The 27,136-nt window shown below is 43.7% G+C and overlaps 1 protein-coding gene across 3 annotated transcripts; it reads left to right on the forward strand.

Moving 5' to 3' along the window:
• The first annotated feature begins 1,838 nt into the window (after nt 1-1,838).
• On the forward strand, nt 1,839-26,179 carry LOC130863435 (liver carboxylesterase 1-like). 3 transcript variants are annotated; one of them, XM_057753391.1, is made up of 14 exons: nt 1,839-1,914; nt 4,690-4,897; nt 7,867-8,011; nt 10,746-10,879; nt 13,358-13,511; nt 17,038-17,142; nt 18,331-18,435; nt 20,596-20,634; nt 22,137-22,277; nt 23,364-23,444; nt 23,707-23,854; nt 24,274-24,405; nt 25,361-25,433; nt 25,728-26,179. In XM_057753391.1, the coding sequence occupies exons 1-14, from the start codon at nt 1,860-1,862 to the stop codon at nt 25,900-25,902; spliced, it is 1,695 nt and encodes a 564-aa protein (XP_057609374.1). In that variant the 5' UTR covers nt 1,839-1,859; the 3' UTR covers nt 25,903-26,179. The 3 variants fall into 3 exon arrangements, with proteins under 3 accessions (XP_057609374.1, XP_057609375.1, XP_057609376.1); XM_057753392.1 differs by having other exon boundaries at nt 4,693-4,897; XM_057753393.1 differs by lacking the exon at nt 25,728-26,179 and having other exon boundaries at nt 24,309-24,405; nt 25,361-25,432.
• Nucleotides 26,180-27,136: the final 957 nt, after the last annotated feature.

Here is a 27,136-nt window from a genome sequence, read left to right on the forward strand (position 1 = left end):
GACCAGGAGAGAACGTGCTTCTGATGGTGAAGTTGATACAGTACTCATGAGGACCTGTGGGGACAGTGTTTGTGGCCTGATCTGCAGGAAATACGTCAAAGAAACAAAACACAAAAACAACAAACCAAAACCCAGAGAGTCATGTTCGTCCATCCCCTGCTGCTGTAATAACATACTTGAGGTTGAGAGGTTCACAAAGATAAAGAGCTTATCGAATCCACAGTCATGGGTTCAAAAGCACAGTGTTGTTATCTGCCTGGCTTTGGGGAGGACTTCAGCAAAGATGGCGCTGCAATGGTAGGGCATAGTTAGAAGAGAGTGCCAGGAGAGTTGGGCCACCTACAAACAGCAACAATCACCCATTCTGTTCCTCAACATCTGGTAAACACCACTGCTGAATGAATCAGAGAGTGGAACATGCTTGTCCAATATGCTGTCCCCAAGGTGGAAGATGTTCCAGAGAAGAGCCTTGCTTTGCATAAGCTGTGACCGTCATCCCTTCTTGATGGTCGTTCCGAGCAGTGTTCCTCCATGTCTCCTGCTTTAGTTCTCGCCTCTAGATTTGTGCCTTGAGTTCCTGGCTTGACTTCCCTCAGTGATGGACTGTGCCCTGGGGGCTATGAGCAGAAATAAACCCTTTCCTCCCCAAGCTGCTTTGAGTCATGGTGTTTATCACATCAATACCAGTTCCACAGTGTACAGCACAGAATCTAGAACCTGGGAAGTATACATAAAATAGGCGCTGGCAGCACACGTTCGCTGAAGCTCCAGGAGATTACTGCAGTGACTGTCATCCTTGACTAATCTACCGCCTGTCACCTAGCTGATGATGGTGGTTAAGACAGATAGTCTGTATGTTACTAAGTAACGGTCAATGGTTTGCTTTCTGCACTAAGTAGCTTGCTTTCAGCTATAAATTGTTTTGTAAATATAGTATTTGATTGTTTGTGTTTCCTCATTTACTATTTTTTATCTTATCATTTAGTTTTTAAGTAACTATATTTTCCATACTTTCCTTTAATTTTATGGCATGTAATGTTGGTCTTCCATTTATAGAAATGAATGCTTGAAAATAAATACATAAGTAAAAAATAAATAATGCATTTAAAGAAATTTAAAGAAAACCCAAGGGCATAGATGGTATGTTTATATGGTGTAAACCTCCAAATATAAAGCTGAAAAGGGAGGGAAGATGCCCTGGCAGCTCACTTCTTCTCCCTAAGTTCCTCCTTCTGACAGCTCAGTCATTCAGCTATGGACTCATCAAAGGACCACTAAATTACAAAACTCAGTGGTCTCATGACCCGCTCACCTCACTCCCACCATGAGCTGGGGTCAACGATTCAATACACGAAAGATTTAGGTAGACACATCATGATGAAATCATAGCAGCAGAGGCCTGACCAAAGTGTATGACCACGTCCAAACTTGAATGCCTAGAACCATCAGAGATACCAGACCACAGAAGCTAATGGATGTGTCCTAATACCCCAGTTGAGCAACGTTGGGGCTTCAAGTTACTCTATAGTGTTGCTCCTTCTTTTTAGAATCCAGTTTGCTTGACGCACTCTGACTCTGAGGATGGAGTTCTACAATGGGAAAAGTCTTACATACAAAGTTGGATATATTTATGCCTGTCTGCTACTTGTTACAGACTGCTCAGATGAAAGAGGGTAGACATGGCTTGGTGGCACTAAAGGACTTTGGGGAAGCTCTTTGGAAGAGGGAGGTGTATCTGCTACTTTAGATGATGTAGTTGGTCTACTTCTGTAGGGCGGAGTTTGAAGTTTGGGGAGGAGACGGAACATCCTTTAAGAGGAGCACAGAGAAGTCAGAGCTGGAAGAACCGTTGTCATTCCATGATGAGGTTCCACGCTGTGGTCCTGGTTTTACTTCCTGTTTGCATGACTTATGGTGAGTCCCCTGAAATACAAATATGTAGAAGCTCTGTTCCAGGGAAGAGGTGGGCAGAACTGCAAGGGTTGACAGGCTTGGTTCTACAGCACAGTTTATCCTCCAAACACATGCTTGAATTTGGGACAGTCATGTACAACCAGCCTTGGCCATGAGAGATGATACAGATGGCCACACAGGACATGAGTGCTGCCAATGGGTGTCAGGTCACTTAGGAGGTGTGGGGTGGAGCGACGGTGGGCAATGGCCTTTTTGTTTCCCCTGAAAGGAAGGGGAAAGGTGGAAAAAATTGGTGTGTAGGACAGGCTATATAGAGTTATCTCAGAGGACTTTGGGGGCACATAGGCTGTTTCCATTTTCTGGCGTTCAGTTTTGGGTGACCAGGACAGCTTGAGGATGGTCCAGGCTATGAGACCCACATGAAGCTGGTGATGAGCTAGTGAGCTACCAGAGTCCTGGCAACCTAAGCCTCTTCTGTATTTAATCTTCTTTCTGGACATATGACACCAGGAGAGGCTGGGAACTGAGTGCAAGGCAGAGCTGGGAAGGACCCAAATTTGGAACGGGATGTTACTCTGGCAATGCCAATATATTTTCATCTTTAGGAGCTCACTACAGGCTGCTTCCAAATCCCACTCATTCACCACTTAAGTGAGCATATTGACAAGCATTCAGCAAGGCATCTCTGAGAAACTACCAGGGACTGGAATGCACCCTTGGCACACAACAAGTGCCTGATATGTGAACCTGTGTACACTCCCTATTATATAAGCCACAACTGCTCATGGTCCTTTTTCTGCTCCTCCTCAGGGAATTTATTCCCCCCTCAAGGCTGCTGACCATAGACATACAGGACGGTTGGTGGTAACCATGGAGCAGACATACGAGTTTGTCGCTTCACTTTAGAATTTCTAGTATTAATGATTGTGTTCTTAGACTATTGGTGGGACTATGTTCTCTATCTTAGATTGAAAACATTATAAGTCAGAATACCAGAAATTGGGGACTAACTGGGCATTTCTCCGTGAAAGTTCATAAGAGAGATATTTGTAATAATTAGCAGTCACCATAAAAAACGTGAATATCCTTAGCATGTAACTGACCATGGGTACTATGAGACTTGAATACTGTTTTTATTTTCAATTTATATTAAATCATTTACTCATTATATGCTACCAGTCCATATATGCTTGGAGCAGTGAGACCCCAGATCCTGAATTTCTTGTAATCCCCTCATCTGAGTACCTACAGCTGCTCTGAGCACGAGACCTTCAGGAGTTCCTGATGGCAGGAGAGTGGTTTCTGGTGGGTTTGGATGGGGCGTGGCTATCTCTATATAATCTGCCCCTGAACACAATAAAGGAGGCATTCTTGGGGAATTCAAGGATGACCCGTGTCGCTGTCTCTCTGTCTGTCTGCGTCTGTATTCTCAATCTCCAGCGCCTTGCCTGAAGCTCGCGAACTGAGTTCTAGCGCACAGAGTGCAGACACGGGGGCTCAGTGCACGGCACATATATTACATAACACTTTCTTCATCAGGAAAGTAGATCATTACTATATTCATGACTACAAGTGATTACTAGTTATCAATAATTACCCGAGAACAATCCAGAGTGAACAAGAGAATTAGAAATACAGATATTATTCTCTAAGCCTCCCCCATAGCATGTCTAATACTCGGACTATTCTTCTCTTAGGCCAAATATGGATTGTTTTCCTCTCTGCCCACACATTTTGGGAGAGATGTTGACAATCTACCTGTCTCCACGGCAACTGGGAGGGCAGGAGTCAGGATATAGTTTCCTGCAGATGATACCCTGGTGCATAGATTACTGAAGCCCAGACAAGGATGTGTCGGGACTGACCATAATGGAGTGTTGAAAGAGGATGGGGTTGAGTCAGTGTTCCCCGCAGGCAGAAGCATGGCAGTGGAGAAGCATTGTTTTCACTGAGAGACTCTCGTCATGAGCACACAGAAGCCCGATATCCAGTCTTTATTCTCTGTATGGCCCAGCTCAGAGCTAACAGAGGAAAGTTCTAGAACTAAATATTTTGTCCTCCAGCACACTTGTTGCAGATTATTGACCACAAAATAATCTCAATCCAAATGATAGACTCTACCTGCTCACCCTGGGGCCATCTTCCTTATCGTCCTCTCCTCATGGAACTCCACTTGGTGGCTTCATAGTCACCTGCCGCCATTTCCAGCCAGGCCCTATGCTCAGGACTCTCTGGGTCGTTACACAGTCTCTTTTCTCTGTTTTATACACTCTCTTCCTATCTTACCTAACTCCCTCTCTCCCCATCTGTAAATCCAGTTCCTCCACGATCACACCAGTTAGGAGGTCTCACTCCTTCTGACTCCTAAAACCCTTCCTGTCCTTTCCCAGGATAAACCTCTTTCACTCCAGAGCCAGGGCAAATGTGTCTGTGGCTCTTTCCCTATTGGGCATTCCTCCAGAGACAAGGGGCTACCCTTCCTGCTCATTCTCTCACCCATCATGCCCTGGGACCACAATAGATAAATGCTCCTGGAGGCTTTTGAGAGAGAAACTGAAGGTCTTGTTCAGTAGAAGTTCTCTGTTTACAACCACTTTGCTTGGATAGTTTTATACCTCCCGATCTGATTTATTCATTCCATCATTCTTATGAGTTATTTTATGTGAAAAGAGTTGAGGTGACTTACTCAAGGTCACATTCATAGACAGTGAAAAAACTCCTGGAATCCAGGTCTGGTCTTTGCCCTCTGATGTGCCCTCATGTTTTCTTGTCCAGCAGGGCACCCATCCTCACCACCCGTGGTGGACACTGTTCATGGCAAAGTCCTGGGGAAGTATGTCAGCTTAGAAGGATTCGAACAGCCTGTGGCCGTCTTCCTGGGAGTTCCCTTTGCCAAGCCCCCTCTTGGCTCCCTGAGGTTTGCACCACCACAGCCTGCAGAGCCCTGGAGCTTCGTGAAGGATGCCACCTCCTACCCTCCTATGTAAGCCGCTGGGGTGGGTCTGGGTCTCATCCAACAGGGACATCTCTCTCAGTGACACAGAAAGAAGTCAGGCAGTTCTGTGCTCAACTGTTTTGTCTGGAGTCCCTAAGAGCACTGTAGAAATTAAACCAGTGTAGAACTGTCACAGCTTCTTAGAGCCTGTATCCACCACGTGCTTCTTGTGAGTCGGGCATGCCCTGGGAGTTTGAATCCATGAGCAAAGAAGCCAGTTATCTTCATGAATCTTGCTGATAGGAGGCAACAAGTAAACTAATAAATTATTTAGAGAATATGATAGAAATGCTAAGTGCTTTGATGAGATAAAGAAGTTGAACAGTAAGATTCTGTTTGTTCTGTCTTAAATGTTGGTGGGGTGGTGTGGGTTGGGTAAGAATGGATGTGGGTGAAGGGAATGGAGGGTCACTGCAAATCCAGTCTTGCTAACTAGCCACAGGCTGACTGGGGGTCGGTGTTCCTTGTCACTGTGGCCCGTGGGTGAAGAAAGCTGGGTATTCCAGGTGGTCCGACTGCCACTCCCCAAGAATTCCGGACACCTGCCAAAGTCGGTTCAAACACTGTCCATCTTCTCAGGTCCTTCTGGAGGGTTCCAGAACCCCACTTCTTTTGGTCTTCTAAAATGTCTTTCCCTTTAAGACAACGCTTAGTCTTTTCATTTCTTTTTTTTTTATTTTTTTATTGAAAAGAAAAATTTTCCGCCTCCTCCCCGCCTCCCATTTCCCTCTCCCTCCTCCCACCCCTCTCCCCCTCCCCCCACTCCTCTTCTCCTCCCTCTCCAGCCCCAAGAGCAGTCAGGGTTCCCTGCCCTGTGGAAAGTCCAAGGTCCTTTCCACTCCATCCAGGTCTAGGAAGGTGAACATCCAAACTGTCTAGGCTCCCACAAAGCCAGAACATGAAGTAGGATCAAAACCCCGTGCCATTGTCCTTGGCCTCTCATCAGCTCTCATTGTCCGCCATGTTCAGAGAGTCCGGTTTTATCCCATGCTTTTTCAGTCACAGTCCAGCTGGCCTTGGTGAGCTCCCAATAGATCAGACCCACTGTCTCAGTGGGTGGGTGCACCCCTCGTGGTCCTGCCTTCCTTGCTCATGTTCTCCCTCCTTCTGCTCCTCGTTAGGACTTTGGGAGCTTAGTCCGGTGCTCCAGTGTGGGCCTCTGTCTCTATCTCCATCCATCGCTAGATGAAGGTTCTATGGTGATATGCAAGATATTCATCAGTATGGCTATAGGATAGGGTCATTCTTTTCATTTCTTGATTACAAGTATAAAGCAAGCAGTTTGCAAAAAATTGTTGGGAAATACAGGAAGCGGAGACAGGAAAACCGAAACCGCACCCATTTCGTCACCCAGAGAGAACTGAGGGCTTTTCTGTCGTACTTTCTCGTCCTTGTCTTTGTGGTACAATTTCTTCCTGATTATACATAGAGGCACTGTGGCAGATTCTTTATTCATTTATAAGAATATCATCAGTATCAACATCATTCCATAGCATAATTATCACAGCCTGATGTTCAGGAGCTGTCTTAATTTTGCTATTGAAATATAGTTTATTTACTCAATTTCTTTGGGGAGGTTATTGAGTTGTCTTTGATATGCTTGATGAAATGAATAAGAATATTGTGGATATGTTTTAGCAACATAATTACACACTTTCATGAATATTTCAGCCCCATCAATGACATTACTGAGTCAAATAATACGTGCTTTTTGGCTCAATTTCCCTTCATAAATATTCTAAATATACACATTTCTTTCATTGATATATGCAAAAGTCTTTATTTATTTAGCAGATGCTTGCCAATGTTTGGACTTACTCAAAGAATGCTTGTTTTGTGGTTACTGAATAAGAAAAATAACAATATAAAATCACAGTAATAATTTATAGTATCAAATCTTTGTGTTATAGTTATCTAAATTACTGGTGGTGTTGAACCCTTTTTCTCTTTGATATTTGAAAATTAAACATATTTCTATTGTTTACATAGGGCACACTCTCCAAGATGGAAACTGGAAATTCCTCTCTAGTATCTCAGATCCTACCACTTGCCTACTGGGCTCAGGGATGTTGGTTATCCTTTACATGGGATGTAAATATGCTTCCCTCCTGCTCATGATATCTTGGTCAGTTTCTCTAATCAACCTGTGCCCCACCTTTCTCATTTATAAATCGAGGACATGAAAGAACACACTGGTGGCCAACCTGGAGCTCAAACGAGTTATCACATAAAGGGACTCTAAACGAATGCCAATTTAAACCAACTAGGAGAACTCAGTTCTCATTAAAAGTTACAATCTGGGAATAATCTCCAAGACCTCTCATCAGGGAAGTAACCAATGGTTATTGGGGCAGGTGAGTAATTAGAAATTTAGCAGACCAGGGCTGCAAGGTCCCTCAAGATTGCATTCTTCTCATCTGTACCTGAAAGATTAGGGACCAGAGCAGGAAAGAAATTCACCAATGTCACCTAGCACCTTAGTCACTGAGGCAGGACTAGAATGCATCTATTTACCCCACAGAGAAATGACCCCTGACCTGCTATGGGCTGTGAGTCATTGGAGGTAGCTCTTCTGGTTGATGGAAGACTCTCAAGAACTGTATCAATTTATGTGGTAGAGAAGTAGGCCACCCTATAGTCCGTACAAAGCCTAGCAGAAGAAAGGCCATCGGACAGAGCAGGGAGTGCCATCTCCCAGGGCAAGTTGGTGTGTGAGCAGCTCCTTTCATGGAGTAAGGCAGCCCCAACACTCCAGGAGCAGGAATGATGCCAGGTCTGCATTCTCTGCAGATTCAGGAGACTCTACAGCATCCCAGGGTTCCTCAGGAGCCACAAAGACCCTCTTACCCTTGATACCTACCACATTTCCAGGTTCAAGCTTCGCAGGGCAAAGCTGACCCCAGGTGACATGCCCAATATCTGTCTGGTGGACCTCAGATATTCTCTCTCCCTCTCAGGTGCTCCCAAGATGCTACGGTAGGGAAAATGCTCTCCGATCTCTTCACCAACAGAAAGGAGAACATTCCTCTCCAGTTTTCTGAAGACTGTCTCTACCTAAATATTTACACTCCTGCCAACTTGACAAAGAGCATGAGGCTGCCGGTGAGCATGGGGACCACTGATCTGGACTTGTAATTTCCAGCATCTGGCTTTTCTGTGCAACTGGAGGGGGATGAAGGAAGCTGGGTCTAGGGGCTCCATGGGTCAGGATTAGTTCAGAGATCCATAGCATTCTGTAACTATTGGGACTGCAAGTATTCCTTCCCTCACGCTGTCCCAGACCCAGAGATGTCAACCAGACTATAGTGGAGATTGCCATGTACACCTTGCTCTTTCAAGTTCCCTGACACCAACAGAAAGGCAGTGACTGGTCTTAGTTACTAGAGAGAGAATATGATCCTCAGAGTAGCCTAGGTATAATTTGAAGCAAATTAAAACCTGGGAGGACTCTTAGAGAAAAATGATGAACTTTTTATTTTACAGAGAAACTGGGGCAATAATTGAAGAAAAGGACATCAGCCATTAGTGACAGAGGAAAAGAGATTGGGCTTTCTGATCACCAAACCAGTGTCTTTGTCATGAGCTAAGCATGACATGAGGCTTTTCCACAGCACACAGCTATCACTTCCACAGCCCACAACTATCACATGTAAAACCTTCTGTCCTATGGCAGTGTAGAGGGTGCAGAGGGAGACAGTGTCAGAAGCGTGGTGACCAAACATCTGGGACTTAACAGCTCATTCTCCTCCTCATCTCATCACAGGCTGATGACCCAGTGAGTTAGAATTTTCCAAATAAATGAAGGACCGGGAAATGGGGCTGGCTATTAGTTGGAGGCTGAAGTTGAAGGGGCTGCTGAAACAGAAGATGACTAATGGGTGGAAGAGGTGAGGGTCTTGTGACCTCCCTGAGATGCCCTGGCTTTTAGCCTAGGAGTGAAGGGAGAAGGTGTGATCTTAAAATTCCTGTTTTGTTCTGCATATGCTTTGAAACTACAAGGAAGTGGGGGGACAGAGCTCACTCACGTTTGCTTCATCTTCTATATGCACTCAGGGTACCCATACACAGCCAGATTTGGGGTCAGTAAGAGGAGGTTCATGGGCCATTCTCACAGCCTTGCCTCCTAGTATTACAGGTGTGGATTAGTGTCCAGAGTGCTCCTACAAAGACATCTAGGTTCTTGTTTTCTGGAATAAAGGATGAATCAGGGACACACAAATAGTGATAGAAATAGAGAAAGTTTATTAGAGAAAGTACTGTTGAGAATGAAGGGAGCTGGAGAGCTGGAGGGCTCTGAGGTTCAGGGGCCTTGAGCCATGACAATCTCTCTTTCATAAGTCATTTGCATAGTTGTTCACAGCGTGGCTTTGCCAGCATTTGAAGATCACTGGTCTTGGCTTCCATACAGGCTGTTTTTTTCCATGTAACTCATGGTCAGAATGGTTTTTTTTTTCTGCCATTGGATTCTCTCATTTATCATTGGATTCTCTCATTTATCAATCTTGATTCCTCTCTCTATCCTAATCTCCACACCCTGAGAGCTGTGATCCCTAGAGTGCTTTTGGGGGGGACTGAAAGATGATGATCTGTCTTTTAAAACCTTCCTTTTAACTTTGAGAGGTGTAATCCCCACCTAAGACAGATCACAAATTCTTCTCTACTTTATCATTTGGAGTGGAGACTGAACTTCCTGTAGCAGAAGTTGACTAGAATCCTCGAATCATTAGGGATATAGTTTGAAATTGTCATATCCTAGAAGACACAAATTTTACATGGTTATAAATACCAAGCCTAAGCAAGAGCAGCATGACTGCACCAACCAGTGGCCCAGAAAGGGTAAGAGCCATTGAAACCATGGCACAACTGCCCTGAATCATCCATGTGATCTCTGTGTTATGTAGTTTACTCTTTAGAATGTTGTTGAAACAACAGGAACAAATGCCTTCATCGTTATATATTGAGAATGTGACAAGACACAAAAGAACATTTTAAAAGAGTAATCTAAAGGTAAAATATATTAAAAGAGAGATAGTGTAAGTCTGTTGCCACTGAATGACAACAATAGTATTAAAAGAAAAAAGTAATGAAGACAATTATAACATAAACTAGGGTTACAGTGTTCTCAGGTTGAAGAGTCCTGGAAGTGAATGACACCAAGAACAGATAAGAAAGTTATTTCTAATGCTTGGAGGTCAATTCTTGGTATATGTCACAAATTGTAAGTTTTTCTTTATAGGCAATGTTATAATATTATTTAAACACTCTCATGGCCTGGGATGGATCTTTGAAACCTCAAAACTCAGGCACAGTGAAGTATCTACTCCAACAAGGTGACCTTTCCTAATCCTTCCAAAGTTTTTCCACCAACCAGGGACCAAACATTCAAATATATGAGCCTACAGGAGCCATTCTCATTCAAAACATCCCAGCAGGAATAAATGAGTCTTGAGGTAGTCATCACACACAATATAATTTCACCCATCACTACAGAGTTAACTGATATGGAGCATAAATTCAGGTAGATGAAGAGTCTGGGAGTGAGTATAGGGGAAAACAGGGCATCCTTGGTCCTTCCTGTGCCTGCAGTGATGCTATTAATGTGAAGAGCATTAGAATACATGGTACTCAGGGTGGGAGCAAAAGGAGACATAAAGTTGGATGGTGGGCCCAGCACTGGTGAGAGGAGATGGAAGAAGATGCTTTTTGTTGTATCCTTGCTAGGCACTGACAGACTTTGGGCACTGGCCTCCTTCAGGCAGGGTGAGGAAAAGACAACCAGCATAGACTAGGTCTTCCTAGTGCTGCTTCTTATGGTCCTTGCTGCTGTGTCCTGCAGGTGATGGTGTGGATCCATGGAGGTTCTCTGGTGGTGGGTGGGGCATCCACCTATGATGGACTGGCCCTCTCTGCCCATGAAAACGTGGTAGTGGTGGCCATTCAGTATCGCCTGGGCATCTGGGGATTCTTCAGGTAGGTCACTAGAGACTGCACATTAACTTCCATAATTGTCAGTTACATACTGATGGTACACAATAACAAAAAGGTGAATTTAGATTTTTTTTCTTTGAGAGTCAAAGTCCAAGATCAAGTGACCTCATGGTGGCATCTGGTGGGGCCCTTTATTAGCACTGCCACATTGTCAGTGCATCAACATGGAGTCTTCCACTTAGATATCTAGATATATTTCATGGTGATATAGGAAAAAAAAAGAGGAGCCTTGTTCTTACTATAAAAGCTTTTTCACAGATACCTTCCAAGCACAGCACCTGAAGACTTAAATCATCTTTGTAACAATGAGGCAAGCAGGCCTGCTTTTCGTCCCACCCGGCTCCTGCCCGGCTAGCTTTATACCCGAAATAACAACACACAAGTTGTATTCATTTAAGCACTGCCTGACCCATTAGCTCTAGCCTCTTACTGGCTAACTCTCACATTTTGATTAACCCCTTTCTATTAATGTGTGTAGCACCACGAGGTGGTAGGTTACCAGGAAGATTCTAACCTATGTCCATCTTGGGCCAGAGCTTCATGGCATCTGCCTCATTGCCTTCTTCCCAGCATTCTGTTCTGTTTACTCCACCCACCTAATTTTCTGCCCTATTAGAAGTCCAAGGCAGTCTCTTTATTAACCAATGAAAGTAACATATAGACAGATGACCCTCCTACATCACACCTTCCATTGGGTCTTGTCTATTACAGGATCCATCACTGTATCTTCTTGCTGTATTAGGGAGCAATAAGCCTAGGTAGCACAAACCACATCTAAGTCGTAACAGCTGCTGATTCAAAGATTTTAGGACCAAGCTATAGTGATGTAATCTCTCATACAGCCATTTGCGCAACTCTTTCAAAAAGCATCTGCTCCCTTCATTATTAGCCTCACCCACCTCCTCCTTCCCCAGAAATGTCTGTGGATCTACTTTTGAATGTTTATACCATTTCTCCTGCTTTGATCGCTACCCTGTGATGCCCTGACATGTTCTCTATGGCCCACTCTTAGTGTTGTCTCTTCTGAAACACTCACCTCTCTTGACTTGTGCTGGCAACACACTGCATTCCTCTATTCTTGTGGTCACTGCACAACCTAGTGGCTGAATAGTGGTCAAATGCTATACATCTTCCCACAGGAAAGGAAAGGAAGGACCGTCTTCTGAATGAACTTAGTGAGTGCTCCTGCAGGCATGTTTTTATCTGCCCATGTTCTCTAGGCTGCCACAGAGGAAAACTGAGACCTTCAATGGTACTCTTAACCACATGGGACCCACTACATCAGCCACGACAGTCAGTTGCTACTGCCTCTTTGAGAGAATCCTTCTCCTGGCTTTGGTTATGCACCATCTTGTTTGATGCTCCATCTCCCTCCCCAGTGAAGCCCTGAGTGATTCCAGCTGTCCATTTGCTGGTCCCCGTCTGTAGTCCTCAGTTCTCCTTTGAACCTCAGGCACTTGCCTTTAGCTCCCTTGTCTTGTTTCCCTGGGATGTCTGCAGAATGCCTTTACAGTGTTCATGGAACTGTAGACTCCATGTATCTCCCTAACAAATATATCTCTTTCCTCCAGGGTTCCCTGTATAGCTGCTATCAGTTCCACCTTCCCCTTTGATCAGGAGAAAGACCTCCTAGAAACCCGAATTCTTCTTTCTTGCCCTCTCTACATTCAGTTTCATATCAAATTTTCTTGGTTTCCTTTGAAATATGCTCAGAATCTAGTTACCTTGAATCTATTTCTTCTTACTAATCAAAGCCCTATGTCTTTGCCCTGAATAATATCTTAACCATTTATTATTAAAATATTGCTAATATCATGATTTGATTATGTGTATGTCAGAGTGAGTTATGTCTTACCACTGGAGAAGGTCCCCACTTGGTCTAGGTCTACAAGGACATACAAGTCCTGGCCAAGGCTCACAATGCATACTCTTCCCACATTACACACCAGTTTCATACACAGCTTTGTTCTCAAGGCCTTAAGGCCTTTGTACTTGGCTCTACTTCCTCCCTCTGATAATTTCTGAGATAGATGTGTTCATTCTATTCAGGCCTCTATTAAATACTGGTGCCTCAAAGTATCTCTCCATGGTCGTGAAATCTTTCATTCTTTCCTCCAGGCCTCCTGCTAGTTCCTTGGCTCATTTTAATGTTCCCACTAGATGGCATTATGCTCTCTTTTCATCTGGTTCTGAATTTTGGAAGTTTTTGTTTAGTTCTCAGGTGTGTTCTAGGTCTTATACCACTCTGGGGTACATAATGATACCTCAGCACACACTTTCTGGGAGAGGAAAGCCCCACCTAGAACAGTGCTATCAGGATTAGGGGTGATGAAGGTCCCTGTGTCACGAATGCAGAAGAAGACTTATTCCTGAAAGCTCACACTGAGCTCCTAGTCAATCTGTGCTCTTTAGAACCTGCTGTGACATATCTGTCCATACTTGCACCCTATTCTCTTGCAGCACAGGAGATGAACACAGCCGGGGGAACTGGGGCCACCTGGATCAGCTGGCTGCATTACGCTGGGTTCAGGACAACATTGTCAACTTTGGAGGAGACCCAGACTCTGTGACCATCTTTGGAGAGTCAGCAGGAGGTGAAAGTGTCTCTGTTCTTGTAAGTGTCCCTGGTACCAGGCCTCATGCCTAGACTTTATGTGACCATTAATAGGATATCTTGGAGGCCAACCAATCCAGCCATGGTACTTTTTGCTCTCCTCGAGTTCAATTTACTTATTGTACAATATCAGATAGTGTTGAGCAAAGGGTCAACTTTTCCTTGACCCCAGAAAGCTTAGAACTGAGGTTTATGTAGTAGCATCCAATTCTGTCTGTGCCAGTGACATACCCATCTTTTCTTGTAGAGTCTCTTCTTCTTTGCTAATCACTTAGCATTAGGACTTTACCAGTTTAGGGAACTAGGTGTTGATAGAATACAAATAGGGAGAAGCAAAAGAAGATGAGTTAGACAGACCTATCTTGCAGCCATTGAAAGACATTCTGTGTGCTGTGGGAACTTGATAACAGGCAAGGGTTTCCTCTAGATGATATGAGGATTTTTCTATCCTTAGAGGCAGAGCACCTGGGTTTGGGGAATGAAAGGTCGATAAAGTTGGCCGAGGGGAAGAATGAGCCAAGTGACAAGCAGAGAGTAGAACAGAGAATGTGGGACACAGACACAGTCCAGGGGACAGCGATGTGTCGTGTTGGTGTGGAAATAGGCTATGGACACTGAGGACACAGAAGGTGTTGGGATGGTGCGGGAGAATTGTCTGTATTCTGTCAATCATATTATAAATAAACGCTGATTGGCCTGGCAGGAAATATAGGTGGGAAAACCAAACAGGAAGTAGAAATGATGAATGAGAACAGGAGAATTCTGGGAAGGAGCAAGTTGATTCCTCCCACTCCTGCCGAGACCACAGAAGCAGCAGGATGTGAGCTGCCCCACTGAAAAAGGTACAGAGCCACATGGCTAAAATAGATCAGAAAAATGGGTTAATCAAGATGTGAGAGTTAGCTAGTGAGAGGATAGAGCTAATGGGCCAATCAGCTTATAATTTATGGAGACCTATGTGTGATTTTCTTTGGGGCTAAACAGTTGTGGGGTACCGGGCGGGACAAAAACCCCAACAACAAACAAGCCAGCCCTCATGTTACATTGGGAGAGGTAAGGAACTCTTTGGTTGCCTCAGGGAGGAGCAGAGGGTTATCCCTATGGCCTCATTGTTCAAACACCTATTTGTACCATGGTTCAGCAGCTACAAAAACATTGCAATGTGTTTTTTAAAATATAGTAAATGTTAAATTTCAGATAAGCCTGAAGAATAAAGTCATCCCGTGTCCCACCACCCAGACATTGTCAGTGTGGAAGTTTTGACCAATGTTTTTTAGTTTTTCCAAACTTTATGCCTCTTCCCTCCTCTCTATATCCCCATATGTCTCTTATCTTCTATTTTTTGAGACAGGGTCTCACTATATAATTCCAGCTGGCCAGAAAGTTGCTATGTAGATCAAGCTGGCCCTGAACTAACAGAGAACTTCCTACCTCTGCTTCCTGCATGCTGGGGTTAATGGTATGTCATCATGCCTAACTCTGCCTGTATCTGTCTTTACCTCCTCTATCATGTACCCTTTCTTTGTTATCTATCTACAATTTTTAACCACTTCCTTTTAATATTGTAATATAGTGTAAATATTTCCCCAAGCATTAAACTCTCTTATGTAATATTATCTTTTATAATTGAATGATATTCCATGGTTAGGATGAATTTTTTTTTAACCTATCCAATCTCCTAATAATAAAATTTTGAGTTATCTTGGCACAATTTTCTAGCAAGAGCTTTCAGCTAGATGAATCACAGGCCTTAGTGGAGAACATATGTAACTGGAGGTTTCTCTCTCACCTACCAGTTCCCAAATAACCACTAAGAAGCTTATAATAATTGCAAACTGTTTGGTCTATTAGCTCAGTCTTATTATTAACTAGCTCTTACAACTTAAACCAAACCATTTCTATTACTGTATATTTTACCTCAAGCTTCATGGCTTGTTACCTCACGTCTTGTTTCTCTGGCAGTTGCTGGGGTCTCCCTGACTCCACCTTCTTTCTCTCCATATCTCTGCTTGGATTTTCCACTTGGCTTTATTCTGCCTAGCTATTGGCCAAATTAGCTTGTTTATTAACCAATGATAATAAAACGTATTCATAGCATCCCACATCAAACATACTGCTATTATTTTGCTAAATGAGCACAGTACTAAAGTAACCTCTAAGAATTTATCCTTATACCAACAGGTTAGTGTATTCTCTCACCCCTCACCAGAGAAACATCTTTTTTTTTTTTCAGTAGATGGTGATGAATGCAGAGACTTGAAACTGGTCAGGGTGTAGAGAATAAGAGACTACTGGATGTGCAGCAGCCCTAAATGGGTATCTATATCATACTTCTTCTCCCAAGACTCAAGGATCATTGCAGAAGAAGTGGGAGGATTGTATGAGCTAGAGGTGGTGGATGATGACAACACACGGGTGGCGTGACAGGGCAGCTGCACATATTAACTCACAGTAGTCATGACAACAGGCACAAGGCCTGTGAGAGCTCAAGGCAGACAAATCTCAGCACGCAAAGGGAAGGGTGGCATGGAGTTCTACCTCTATCTGAGGCTATTGCAATTGATAATTACTGGGACAAGAAGTGCTAGTTTTCCTTAAGGCAACAGTTCTTAGCCCGTAGGTTGTGATCCCTATGAAGAGTGAATGACCCTTTCACAGATGTCACCTACGGCCATCAGAAAACACAGATTAGGTTCCATAACAGTAACAGAATTACAGTTCTGAAGTAGCAACAAAAATAATTTTATGGTTGGGGGTCACCACAGCATGAGGAACTGTATTAAAGGGTTGCAACATTAGGAAGGTTGAGAACCACTATTTTAAGGGGTTATCTTCTGGTAGGTAGAATAAGCTCCAGTGGCCAAAACTTCAAGACCATATGGACTTTGTGGGTTTAAAAAGACAAGGATACAAGTTGGGCAGGTAGGGAAGAGAGATGGGCCAGTGTGGAATTGGAAGAAGAGAGGTGAATATGATAAAAACTCATTGTATAAAATTCTTTAAAAAAAAAAAAACCCACAAATTTTCCATTGTAAATATCACGAGGAGTCTTAAATTTTTCTTTTGTAGCTCCTTTATCATATACTTTTTTATTTTTGTTTCCTTTCTCTACTTTGGCTCAAATCCAGAACCTCAGGCATATGAGGTAAAACTTTAGCTAGGCTCCTTTTTTGGGGGCGGGGGGGGGTTCAAAATAGCTTTTTATAGGGTTAATTCTAAGAAATAGAAGTGCTTAAATGGATTTGAGGTCAGAGATTGCTAACTCTCTTTCCAATAGTTTTGTCATTTTGATTGAGTACTTAAGTTTCTGTTCTGCTTCCTACTCCAAACTCTGGTTCCACACCAGTTTGTCTCAGGAACTCGGCCATACAGGCAGCCTGAGATACTTTCTGGAATACACGGTTGTGTCTATAGTGTACCACAGTCCCCGGCTGAACATCCAGGGCCAAGAAGCAGATAGAGGGAGACTTCAAAGGTAAGAGAGTCACTGACTCCTATGAATACAAGCTCTGCTTCTTCCTGTCAGGTGTTGTCTCCTCTGGCCAAGAACCTCTTCCACAGGGCCATTTCTGAGAGTGGTGTGGCCCTCACCCCTGGTATGGTCAGGAAAGATGTCAAACCTGTCTCTGAGGTAAGACCTACCTTGGGCAGCTCCCATGCCCTTTCTTCTGCTCTTCTGGAATCCTTGGCAGTCTTTCTTGCCTAGAGATTTAGGTCTAAACCACACGAGGTCCCAGTGCAGAGAGAGGAAATGGACACGAGCCCTCAAAAGTACTGTTCACAAAAGGAAAAAAAAAATAGTGTTCTCTGACTGAATCTCACTGAATATACAATCTACTATTAAGGGCAGGCCCCATACAGGACCAACACAAAATGAACCCAGTAACATTTTTGGAGGTGTGTGTGTGTGTGTGTGTGTGTGTGTGTGTGATAATACTTGATCTGGGCATTTGATTTCCAGTTTTGTGATTCTATGAGATTTCTGTTTGTGAACACGTGTGTCACTGCTTCTATAAGTTTCTACTGCTTTTCCTTTGACCTTTTTCCTATTTGTTGTTATAACCCTCTTCCTCCTCCTCTTCCTCCTCCTCATTATTGCTACTATTATTATTATGAGATATATTATTATATATTATCACGAGAGAGAGATGGGAAGAGTGTGAATTTGGGTAGGTGTGGAGGTAGGAGGATCTGGGAGGAGCTGGGGGAGGGGAAACGAATTGGAATATATCGTATGACAAAATTAAAGATGCTCAAGGAATACCAGACATGAGAACGGCTGAACCAGAAAGGCTGCAGGGCTCCACTCAAACCACGTTCTCTAAGTTTGGATATATCTTCATATAATTTGTGCTGTCTAGGCTTCCTACAAATTGTGACATATAGAGATATGAAACCGTCCTTCACTATATCCCTGGCACTAGCTTTCCTTATGAGGCAGATGCAATGATAATCCTTATTTATTGGTAGAAAAATGGAAAGAAAATGACCAGAGAGTGGAGCAGGCTGTTGGGAAGCATACAGTGAAATTTAAGATCCCTTGCTCTTCACTGAGTTGAACACAGCTCGTGTTAAGTCCTCTGCTTTGACAATGTGCCCATTTTTAAAGTTCAAGTAACAGAGATATAGATATAATACCATTATTTCAGTTAGAAGCAGAAGTCAGCCTCTGCTGGTCACATGCCTGTGGGTCCAGAGGATTTTCAAGGACTACCTGCCTTCTTCAGAAATCGAAGATGGCATCAAACCCTTCTGTCTACATGGATGGAGGGAAGGGCCATTGATCTTGACCTCTGCTGTTACTTTTGATTTTGTATAGCAAGTTGCCATTGCTGCTGGGTGTAAAACCACCACATCAGCAGCCATGGTTAACTGCCTTCGCCAGAAGACAGAGGACGAACTCATGGAGATCAACCTGAAATTGGTAGGTATTCTCTTCTGAGTGGCCCCACCTGTGTCCTTATCTCAGGACTTACCTATTCAGCTGTACCTTGCTTTGGGTGGTCTGGCTGGGAAAGTTCTCATCTATTAGAAGCCTTTTGATCCAAACTTGGAAATTTATCATTCTATGTTCTTATGAAATATCATGACTATAAGAAAGCCCAAAAGCAGCAGGTATTACATTACACTACAAATGAAAACTGTGTAAGAGGGCTGGGGATGTGACCCATACTATAGCACTGGCACAGCCAGGGCAAAGTCCTCAGCTCTTCAACAAAACAAAATACTACAACCATTTCTATCCTAAAGAAATAAATCATCCTATGAATGCTTCATATCTATTTAAAAAATTTAAAATTCTCCATTCTACAAATAATTACTATTATGAATTTTAAGATGGAGTTATTAAGCACATTTTAAAAAAGGATTGTGCCACAATTTATCTTCACTTCTTAAAATGTTTTCTAAGTAATAAACTATTTTATTATTATTCCAATAATAATTATTCCAATAATTTAGATTTTTATGAGATTCTTTCCCAATTTTGGGAATAGACTTCCTATTCTTCCTTCCTTCTCTCCATCCCTCCTTTCTTTCCTTCTTCCTTTCTTTCTCCCTCTCTCTTTCTTTTTTCTAGACAGGGGTTTTCTGTATAGTCCTGGCTGTCTCAGAACTCCCTCTACAGACCAGGCTGGGCTCGAATTCACAGATCTGCCTGCCTCTGCCTCCTGAGCCTGGGATTAAAGGTGAGTGCCAACATGCTGGGCTTTTCCCCCATACTATTTCTGTATCTGTCTTCCATCCATCCATCCATCCATCCATCCATCCATCCATCCATCCAGTATAGCTATTTTTTTTTATTTCTAAGGTTATACAACTACAAAATCCTTTCTTTCCTTTTCATCCATCCACATGCTCTCATATGTCCTTCCCCACTCTCCTTCAAATTGGTGACCTCTTTTCTCACTAATAGTTACTGCATAAATATATGTATTTTTCTATTCAAACATATTCCTAAATATAACCTGTTCATGCCATAAAATGTTTCTTGTATTTATGTCCTCAGGGCTGATCACTTGGCACTGGACAACCAATGGGTGTGCTCTTCCTGGGAACGTGCCACCTCCCTTAGCTCCCAACTTTCCCCAATCGCCTTTAGTTCTTTGTGTAGGATCAAGGCATTATAGGCGTTACCCTATCCACTACAGTGGATGGATCCTAGGACTGAGTCTCATATAGAGGCCAGAGCTGAAAGCTAAGTCATAGAATTGTGAACACTGCAGTCTTGATGAACACACTACAGAAAAGCATGGTTTAGACAGGTCAGTGAGATTATTAGGGTTAGGATTTGCTAATGTAAGAGAACAAGAGGCAAGAGGCCTCAGACATAGAAAGGAAAGAGCAACAGAATCTTCAGGTGACTCATGTCTTGGGATGTGGCACTCTGGAGATGCTATTGAGAGTCTACACCACAGCTTTTCGTGTTTCTTTACTGGCTTCTTTCTGAAGCACATTTATCTTCTTGTCACGTTAAAGACAGAGCACTTCACACTTATGTCCTATTTCGTTATAAACTGTCTAGTCCCGGCATCTGATTTGAATTCTGTTGGATTGACAGTGTATGTATCCGTCTTTGGACTAGTCTCTTAAGTTCAGGGCTATGGCGACTCAACTCACATGCAGATGTCTGAATTGAAAAAGTGAGAGCAGGGAAGAGTGGGAGACGGACAAACCAGTTCTCTGCTGATGGCCCGTTCCGCCTCCTGCTCTAGGTCACCATTATATCCCTGCTACCAAAGTCATTTTATTATTTCTTTTTTCCTCGAAGGAGAATTGGGGGTGTTGTTACCAGGGGTAATGGGTAGGTAGAAAAGATAAAGAATAGCCTAGGAATAGGCATTAGTGTCTTTCCCAGAGCTCCAGCAATCTTGGCTCTGAGACTGAGACTCTGCCCCTTTGATGCTATCTTCTCTCATCCTAGCCCATGCCAATATTCAGAGAATTCTGTGCAGTCTTCTGTTACCTTGGGCTCACATAAGGAGGAGCCAGGAGGGAGAATCTGATACCTTGGGGATGATGACCAATGGATCAGCTCTTACACATGGCGACCATCTCACCAAAGTCTCTACCTCTATCTTCACAGAAACCTTTTAAGGTCAATTTACTTGGAGACCTCAGAGAGGTAAGGACCTTTGCCCTCTGAATTATCAGTTTTTAATCTTCTTAGTGTTATTTTATGTTGAACTACGAATGGAGAATTTTCCTCTGTAAATTCCTTCTGATGCCCTACGAGGGAAAAATCATTTTTCAGGGTAACATGAGGACAAGAGTTAAGTCCTGCCTGACTCCTACTGCAGTACGCCCTGTCAACAGTCTGTATCCCCTGCTAGATTCCCAGTTCTTCCAAAATGGCACTGCTGGGGGGAGGCTCTGTTCGAACCTTCCACTGTCTATGGCACCTCCATTTCAGTTTTGGAATGTGTGAGCAGGGGGAAAAAAGATGTTATGTGTTCAGATTTAAGAGAGAAATGAAACTGGCAGGTGGTGGGATCCTTAGTTAACAGCACAGCATATCCCGAAGAGGAAGGAATGTATGTGTTTGTCTTGCTGTGGGGAAGATCTGCTCTGTGTGCAGTGTGGGATAAAGCTGGGCGGGATGGAAAGGCAGCCGTCCGCAGACACGGGAGCTGGTTAACTATTTCTTTTGTTCTGAAGGTTTGTTTTTTTTCTTTCTTCCCCCTTCCTTCTTTACCTCTTTTTGGAGATGATGTCTCTGTCTCTAGCCCGGGCTAATCTGGAATTCAGAATGTAGCTCAGGCTCACTTCAAAATCGTAGCGATCCTCCTGCCACAGGCTCCCGAATGTTAGAATTTCAGGCATGGGCCACTAAGCCCAGCTCATGATGATGAATTCTTTTAAAAAACATGATGGAGAGCCGGGCAGTGGTGGCGCACGCCTTTAATCCCAGCACTCGGGAGGTAGAGGCAGGCGGATCTCTGGGAGTTCGAGGCCAGCCTGGTCTACAAGAGCTAGTTCCGGAACGGGCACCAAAGCTACAGAGAAACCCTGTCTCGAAAGCATGCTTGTGAGACTGAAACCAAAAGGAATTTACAATTGAGTTACTAGGATCAGAAAAATGTTAAGCCTTCCTCGCCATTGTATTTTATAAATATTGCATGCATTAATAAACCTAAACAGCATAATGCATTTATAAACAGGAACTCCCGCACAAATAAGAACTAACGGAAACTTTGTAACCAGAGGCTCCTAGAATTCGAGAATTCCAACTCTAGATTTCTCCTTGGAGCAGTGACTCAGTATTTGCTAATTTTATATGTACTGCAACTTTGAAGACATAGTTACTACGAAGAGCAATATCACCATATTTGTGTAATATCTATTTGTATACGTATGTATTTATGTGTAAATAAACGTCAATTATTCTCATATCAAGTATATTTAATTTAAATGAAGATGCTATGTGCACCCCTCTGCATCATTATTGCTAGCTTCCAGTTGGAGCTCTGCCCTCGTGTCTCAGCCCCCTTGTCAGGACTCCAAGTCTCTGTGACTATGGCTCATAGCTGCCAGAGTCTGGGTACCGGCCTTACATTCACAAAGGTAGGGACACAAACATTCTCTGGGAAGAAACAATCACAGATATTGCATTGTTTTCTCCCCCAGAGCTGCCCCTTTCTGCCTACTGCAGTTGATGGAGTGTTGCTGCCGAAGACTCCAGAAGAGATCCTGGCTGAGAAGAGCTTCAACACTGTCCCCTACATGGTGGGCATCAACAAACAAGAGTTTGGTTGGCTTCTTCCACTGGTAAGAAAGTACAGACGTCATGCGGACACACTCTTCCACCCTAAGTTATTCAAGGCTTCCGTCTTTTCTACCTCTTCTCTGAGTCCAGAGAAGTTGAACTCATTGTCCTGAGTAGACATTGCCACAAAAGTCTTCTCCAGGACAGTTCAAATGTCTCCTGGAGGGTTCAGGCCTCGAAGACCTTGCCATGTATCTCATGAATATTCTGTCTTCCTATTAAAGAGTCCTGAATTGACCCATAGAGATGCTAATTGTGCCTTTCTCAGAAGGATATCAGATATATGGGAAGTGCAGTGCTCATGGCATTCAAATACCTCTCCACGGAGACTGGTAGTCTGGTCAAGACTTGTCTCTCCCAATATGTTATTTAAACATGTTTTGGGTTATTTTTATTGTTTAGAGATTACTTTCACATCCTTGAGAAAATATTTTGAGTCTAGGAGTCCTATCCCAAGCAGGAAAATGGTCGACAATTGAAGCTTTTTAGAATGGCTGCATCTGAAAGCATCACATTTTCTCAGGCAGGCATTGTAGGAGGTTCTGCTTATTCCAGGGTGTTCCTTTGGCTGCTGTGCTACTTAGCCATGTGATAGTCGTGTCTCTGAGTATAGAGGTTCAGATATGACCAGAGCGTGAGTAGAGTTCTGCAACTCTCACTGCAGGAAAATTTCAGAGGTCACCAAGAACACAAGCATTATGACTGATATTGGTTTCCTCTGTCACCTGAGTCTGAGGGATGTGTGTTCTCTGGCCTCTGTCCCTGAGCTCTCTACTTCTGTATACATCTCTCATCAACTGGAGGACCAGCATACCCCATAGATTAACATGTCAAATACACACACACACACACCACACGCACATGCACACAGGCACGCACATGTCTGTGTGCACGTGCTTCAGTATGTTTTGAGCTTCTAGTTGTAAGTCCTTTTGTCTCACTGATTTTTTTTTAACTCTTGGAAGATATATGTTCTTTGAGACCAACAAAGAAATTTCATGCTTTTAATTGAGTTCATTGGTTTTCTTATTGGGTTCTTCCTGTTAATTCTTGAAGAGTCTCAAGTTCTCAATAATTTTTTTCAACAGATTATGGGATATCCACTCTCTTCAGGCAAATTGGACCAGAAGACAGCCACATCTCTTCTGAGGAAATCTAGTCCCTTTCTCGTAAGGGGCTGATGGGGATTGTGAGAATTTATGAAAGAGCAAAGAAGGGCTGGGGGCTCCTCTCAAATAACAGAAACACCAATGGCACAAACATACGTAGGCTTGGAGTTCTGTCTCATTTTCATGCCTTTAACACTTCATCAACCTAGCAGAGACTAAAGGGTTAAAAAAAGGTTCATGATCAACAAAGCCGTATAAACTGGCCAAAGAAGTCACATTGCTTACCATTTAGGACAGGGGTTACTTCCTTGATCCATTTCAGAATGTCCCCGAGGATGTGATTCCTGCAGCCATTAAGGAATACTTAGGAGGGGCAGAAGACTTTGTCAAAAACAGAGACCGCTTTGTAGACTTGATCGGAGATGTATTATTTGCTGTGCCATCTGTCATTGTGGCTCGTCGTCACAGAGGTGAGACCCGGGGGTTGTGTTGTAGAGGGTTGCTGGCATCAGTATTAGATTCTGACCCATTTATCTCCGAGCGCGGATAGATGCAGACACTGCTGAGTGTTAGGCCCTAAGTCTTGGTTCTACATGATTGGGATGTGTACTGTCCTGCTGTATTATCTGCTAGTAAGTAGCTCATGATGAGGAAAAGACCCCAATGCATGCAGTTAATTCAGAAGGTGATTTTGGAAAGCAGCAGTCAGGAGATGAGGAAGTGACCCAGGAAGATCAGGAGGCTCATGGTGACACACTGCCACACACGTGTTCAGCGTAGATGGTGGAGGCTGGAGAGTGCCAGGGAACAGTCAGCTGGAGCTGGGAACCTTGATACCATCCAGATTTATGCCTCCACATGAATTGAACAAGGACCGGTGTCTTCTCAGATGCTGGAGCCCCTGTCTACATGTATGAATTTCAGTATCACCCAAGCTTCTCGTCGGATCTGAAACCCGAGATGGTGACGGGAGACCATGGGGATGAACTCTTCTCAGTATTTGGTGCCCCATTTACAAAAGGTAATGGTTCCTTCTTAGTTATGAGCCTGGAATTAGAAGGCCTGAGCTCCAGTCTTTTTTGGGTACCCTTGAGAGAGTTTCTCCTTTTTGATCTTAGTTTCATGGTTCAACAGAATGGAGCTGAGGTAGCTTGAGCAGACACTAGTCTTTCCCTGCCCAATGGGCATGTAAGAGGGCTGTGCTTGTGTCTCCAGTATACAGTCTCTTAGAATCCTGACCTGTAACTTCACCTGCAGGGTATCGCTTGAAAAGAGAGTGCCGGTAGTTTCCTACGCATAGGGGTATGGGGAAGGCTGGAATTCACATTAACTTTGAGTTAGGTATAAAGTGTCTCTCCGTATGTCACTATTTATTTAAAACTCACCTATTTTTAGCTTATGCACTATTTAAATATTTTCACAAATGTCTCCCATACCTTAACTCTCAGCAGTTGTATGTGACTCATGACTTCTCTCATGGCACACCAGTGTCTCCATGGCATACCAGGGTCTCCAAGCTGAATTACTCATGAGGACCTTCACATTTCTCATATATTTCAGATTATTAAAGGTGTGTGTGTGTGTGTGTGTCTGTGTGTGTGTGTGTGTGTGTGTGTGTGAGAGAGAGAGAGAGAGAGAGAGAGAGAGAGAGAGAGAGAGAGAGAGAGGAGTCTTAAAGAAAGATCCAACAGTCAATAGCAGTCCTACAAGGTAGAGAAAGCCTGCTGGCTTCTCATGCTCATGGGAAAAATCTGAAGATGCAGCCTAGAAAGCAAAAGCATCCAGCTTACTAATGAACCACATGCACATTGCTGAATGTGTGAAATTGGTCAGGATTTTATTCAAATGCAGATTTTCACCCAGTTGATATGGAATAAGAGTACAGAACCCACCATGGTAAAGGCTTGCATGGCAGAGATGCTGTTGGCCTATGGACCAGTAGGAACAACTAAGGGCTTTTATCCTTTTCCTCACAGGGGGTGCCTCAAGTGAAGAGATCAACATCAGCAAGATGGTGATGAAGTTTTGGGGCAATTTTGCTTGGAATGGGTGAGACTGGTGGACAGGGTTAGTGGGAGAAGTAGGATGTTATGGGGAGACGAATGGGGAAGAGGTGGATTTTAAAGTTTCAGTGGACAAAGGCCTGAGCATATGACCATAGTACTTTGACAATGAGAGCTCTCTAACAGTGGTCAGGCTGTCCAAGTAGATGGAGCGCTCCTCATCTCCAGAGCAGTAAGTCCCATGGCAGCAATATATATCCATACACCGAAGATCCATCCAATTTAGAGAGAAACATGGGAACCACATAGCAGATTTGAGAAACTTTGATTTTGATTTCAGGAACCCCAATGAGAAGACATTGTCTGCATGGCCAGAATACGATCAGAACGAAGGATACTTGAAGATTGGTACAACCACTCAGGCAGCCCGAGGGCTGAAGGATAAGGAAGTGGCATTTTGGACTAAAGTCTGGACCAAGGAGGCAGTGGAGAAGCTCCTTCAGGAAAAAAATTGAACTTTCAAAAGTGGGAAGCCCAACTAGCTTTGGGGGGAGGGCAATCCAGCAAAGGCGGAGTTAGACCATGTGGTGTTTATAGATGAAAAGCCTTCTTATTGTGGGGACTTCAGAACTGTGTGTGATGGGGCATGGGAAGGCAAGAAAGATAGGATGCCTATCTCATGGCCCCAATTCGCAGAAAACTCTAGCTCTTTTAGAGACCAAACCAGTGTCTGTGTCATGTCTTTGGCTCCAAATGAAGGTATCCTTCTCTGGCAGAGGGGGATGAAGGAACTGAAAAGTGAAAATGATAAAAACCATCGTAGGAAGACAATACCATGGGGGGAGGGGTGAAGGAAGAGTTTTCCTGAAATATAGAGGTAGGCAGGGACTTGAGAGGAGGAAGTGTGAGTATTAACTAGCTCACCCTCCCTCTCCGGATGGAAATGCTCTCCTGCATGTTTGGAGAATGACTAGACGCTAGAGTTTACTAAAGTGCTAAAAGCTGCACACGGGCTACACCAAGGGTATAGAATTTCTGGGAACCAAAGACCCAAGGAGGAGATTCCATCCATCACAGACTATTCACCATGAGGGTCTGGCAGGTATCCATGATTAACTGGGGACAGTAGAATGACCAAATAAAGATTGTCCCTTAGGTTCAGGTTCAAAACACTTCACAGTGACTGGAGAGATGATCTGGCAATTAGCAGCACTTGTTGCTCCTCCAGAGGACCTGGGTTCAATTCCCAGAACCCACACAGTGGCTCACAACCATCTATAATTCCAGTTTCAAGGGTTCTGATGCTTTTTATGACCCCTGTGGAAACCAGGCATGTACCTGACACACAAGCATAAATGCAGGCCAAACTCTCATACATATACAACAAGCAGACACACGAGCACTGCAGACCACATGGGAACAAATCCCATGGCAACTGGAGGGAAAATAGCAAGGTGATCTCGCCTTTGGTTCTGGTGAAGACTCATTAAGAACACAAAAAGGAAAATGGTGACAATTCACACTCTTAGCAGGGGAGGGGGAACTGTCATGGTTGGAGATCACCATAGATCTTTGAGTGTTGATGTCTTAGGGCTTCTACTGCTGTGAATAAACACCAGGATCAAAAGAAACTTGGGGAGGAAAGGGTTTATTTTATCTTACAGTTTTACATTACAGTTCGTCACTGAGGGAAGTCAGGGCAGGAACTCAGGGCAGGGAGAGACGGGGAGGCAGGAGCGGTGCAGAGGC

This window comes from Chionomys nivalis, chromosome 21, assembly GCF_950005125.1.
Source record: "Chionomys nivalis chromosome 21, mChiNiv1.1, whole genome shotgun sequence".
Lineage (NCBI taxonomy): Eukaryota > Metazoa > Chordata > Mammalia > Rodentia > Cricetidae > Chionomys > Chionomys nivalis.

Coding starts and splice junctions, on each gene's coding strand:
- LOC130863435 (XM_057753391.1), top strand. CDS start 1,860: ATGATGAGGTTCCACGCTGTGGTCCTGGTTTTACTTCCTGTTTGCATG. Junction 13,512..17,037: donor GTGAAAGTGTCTCTGTTCTT/GTAAGTGTCCCT, acceptor TCTTCCTGTCAG/GTGTTGTCTCCTCTGGCCAA. Junction 23,855..24,273: donor TGTGGCTCGTCGTCACAGAG/GTGAGACCCGGG, acceptor GTGTCTTCTCAG/ATGCTGGAGCCCCTGTCTAC.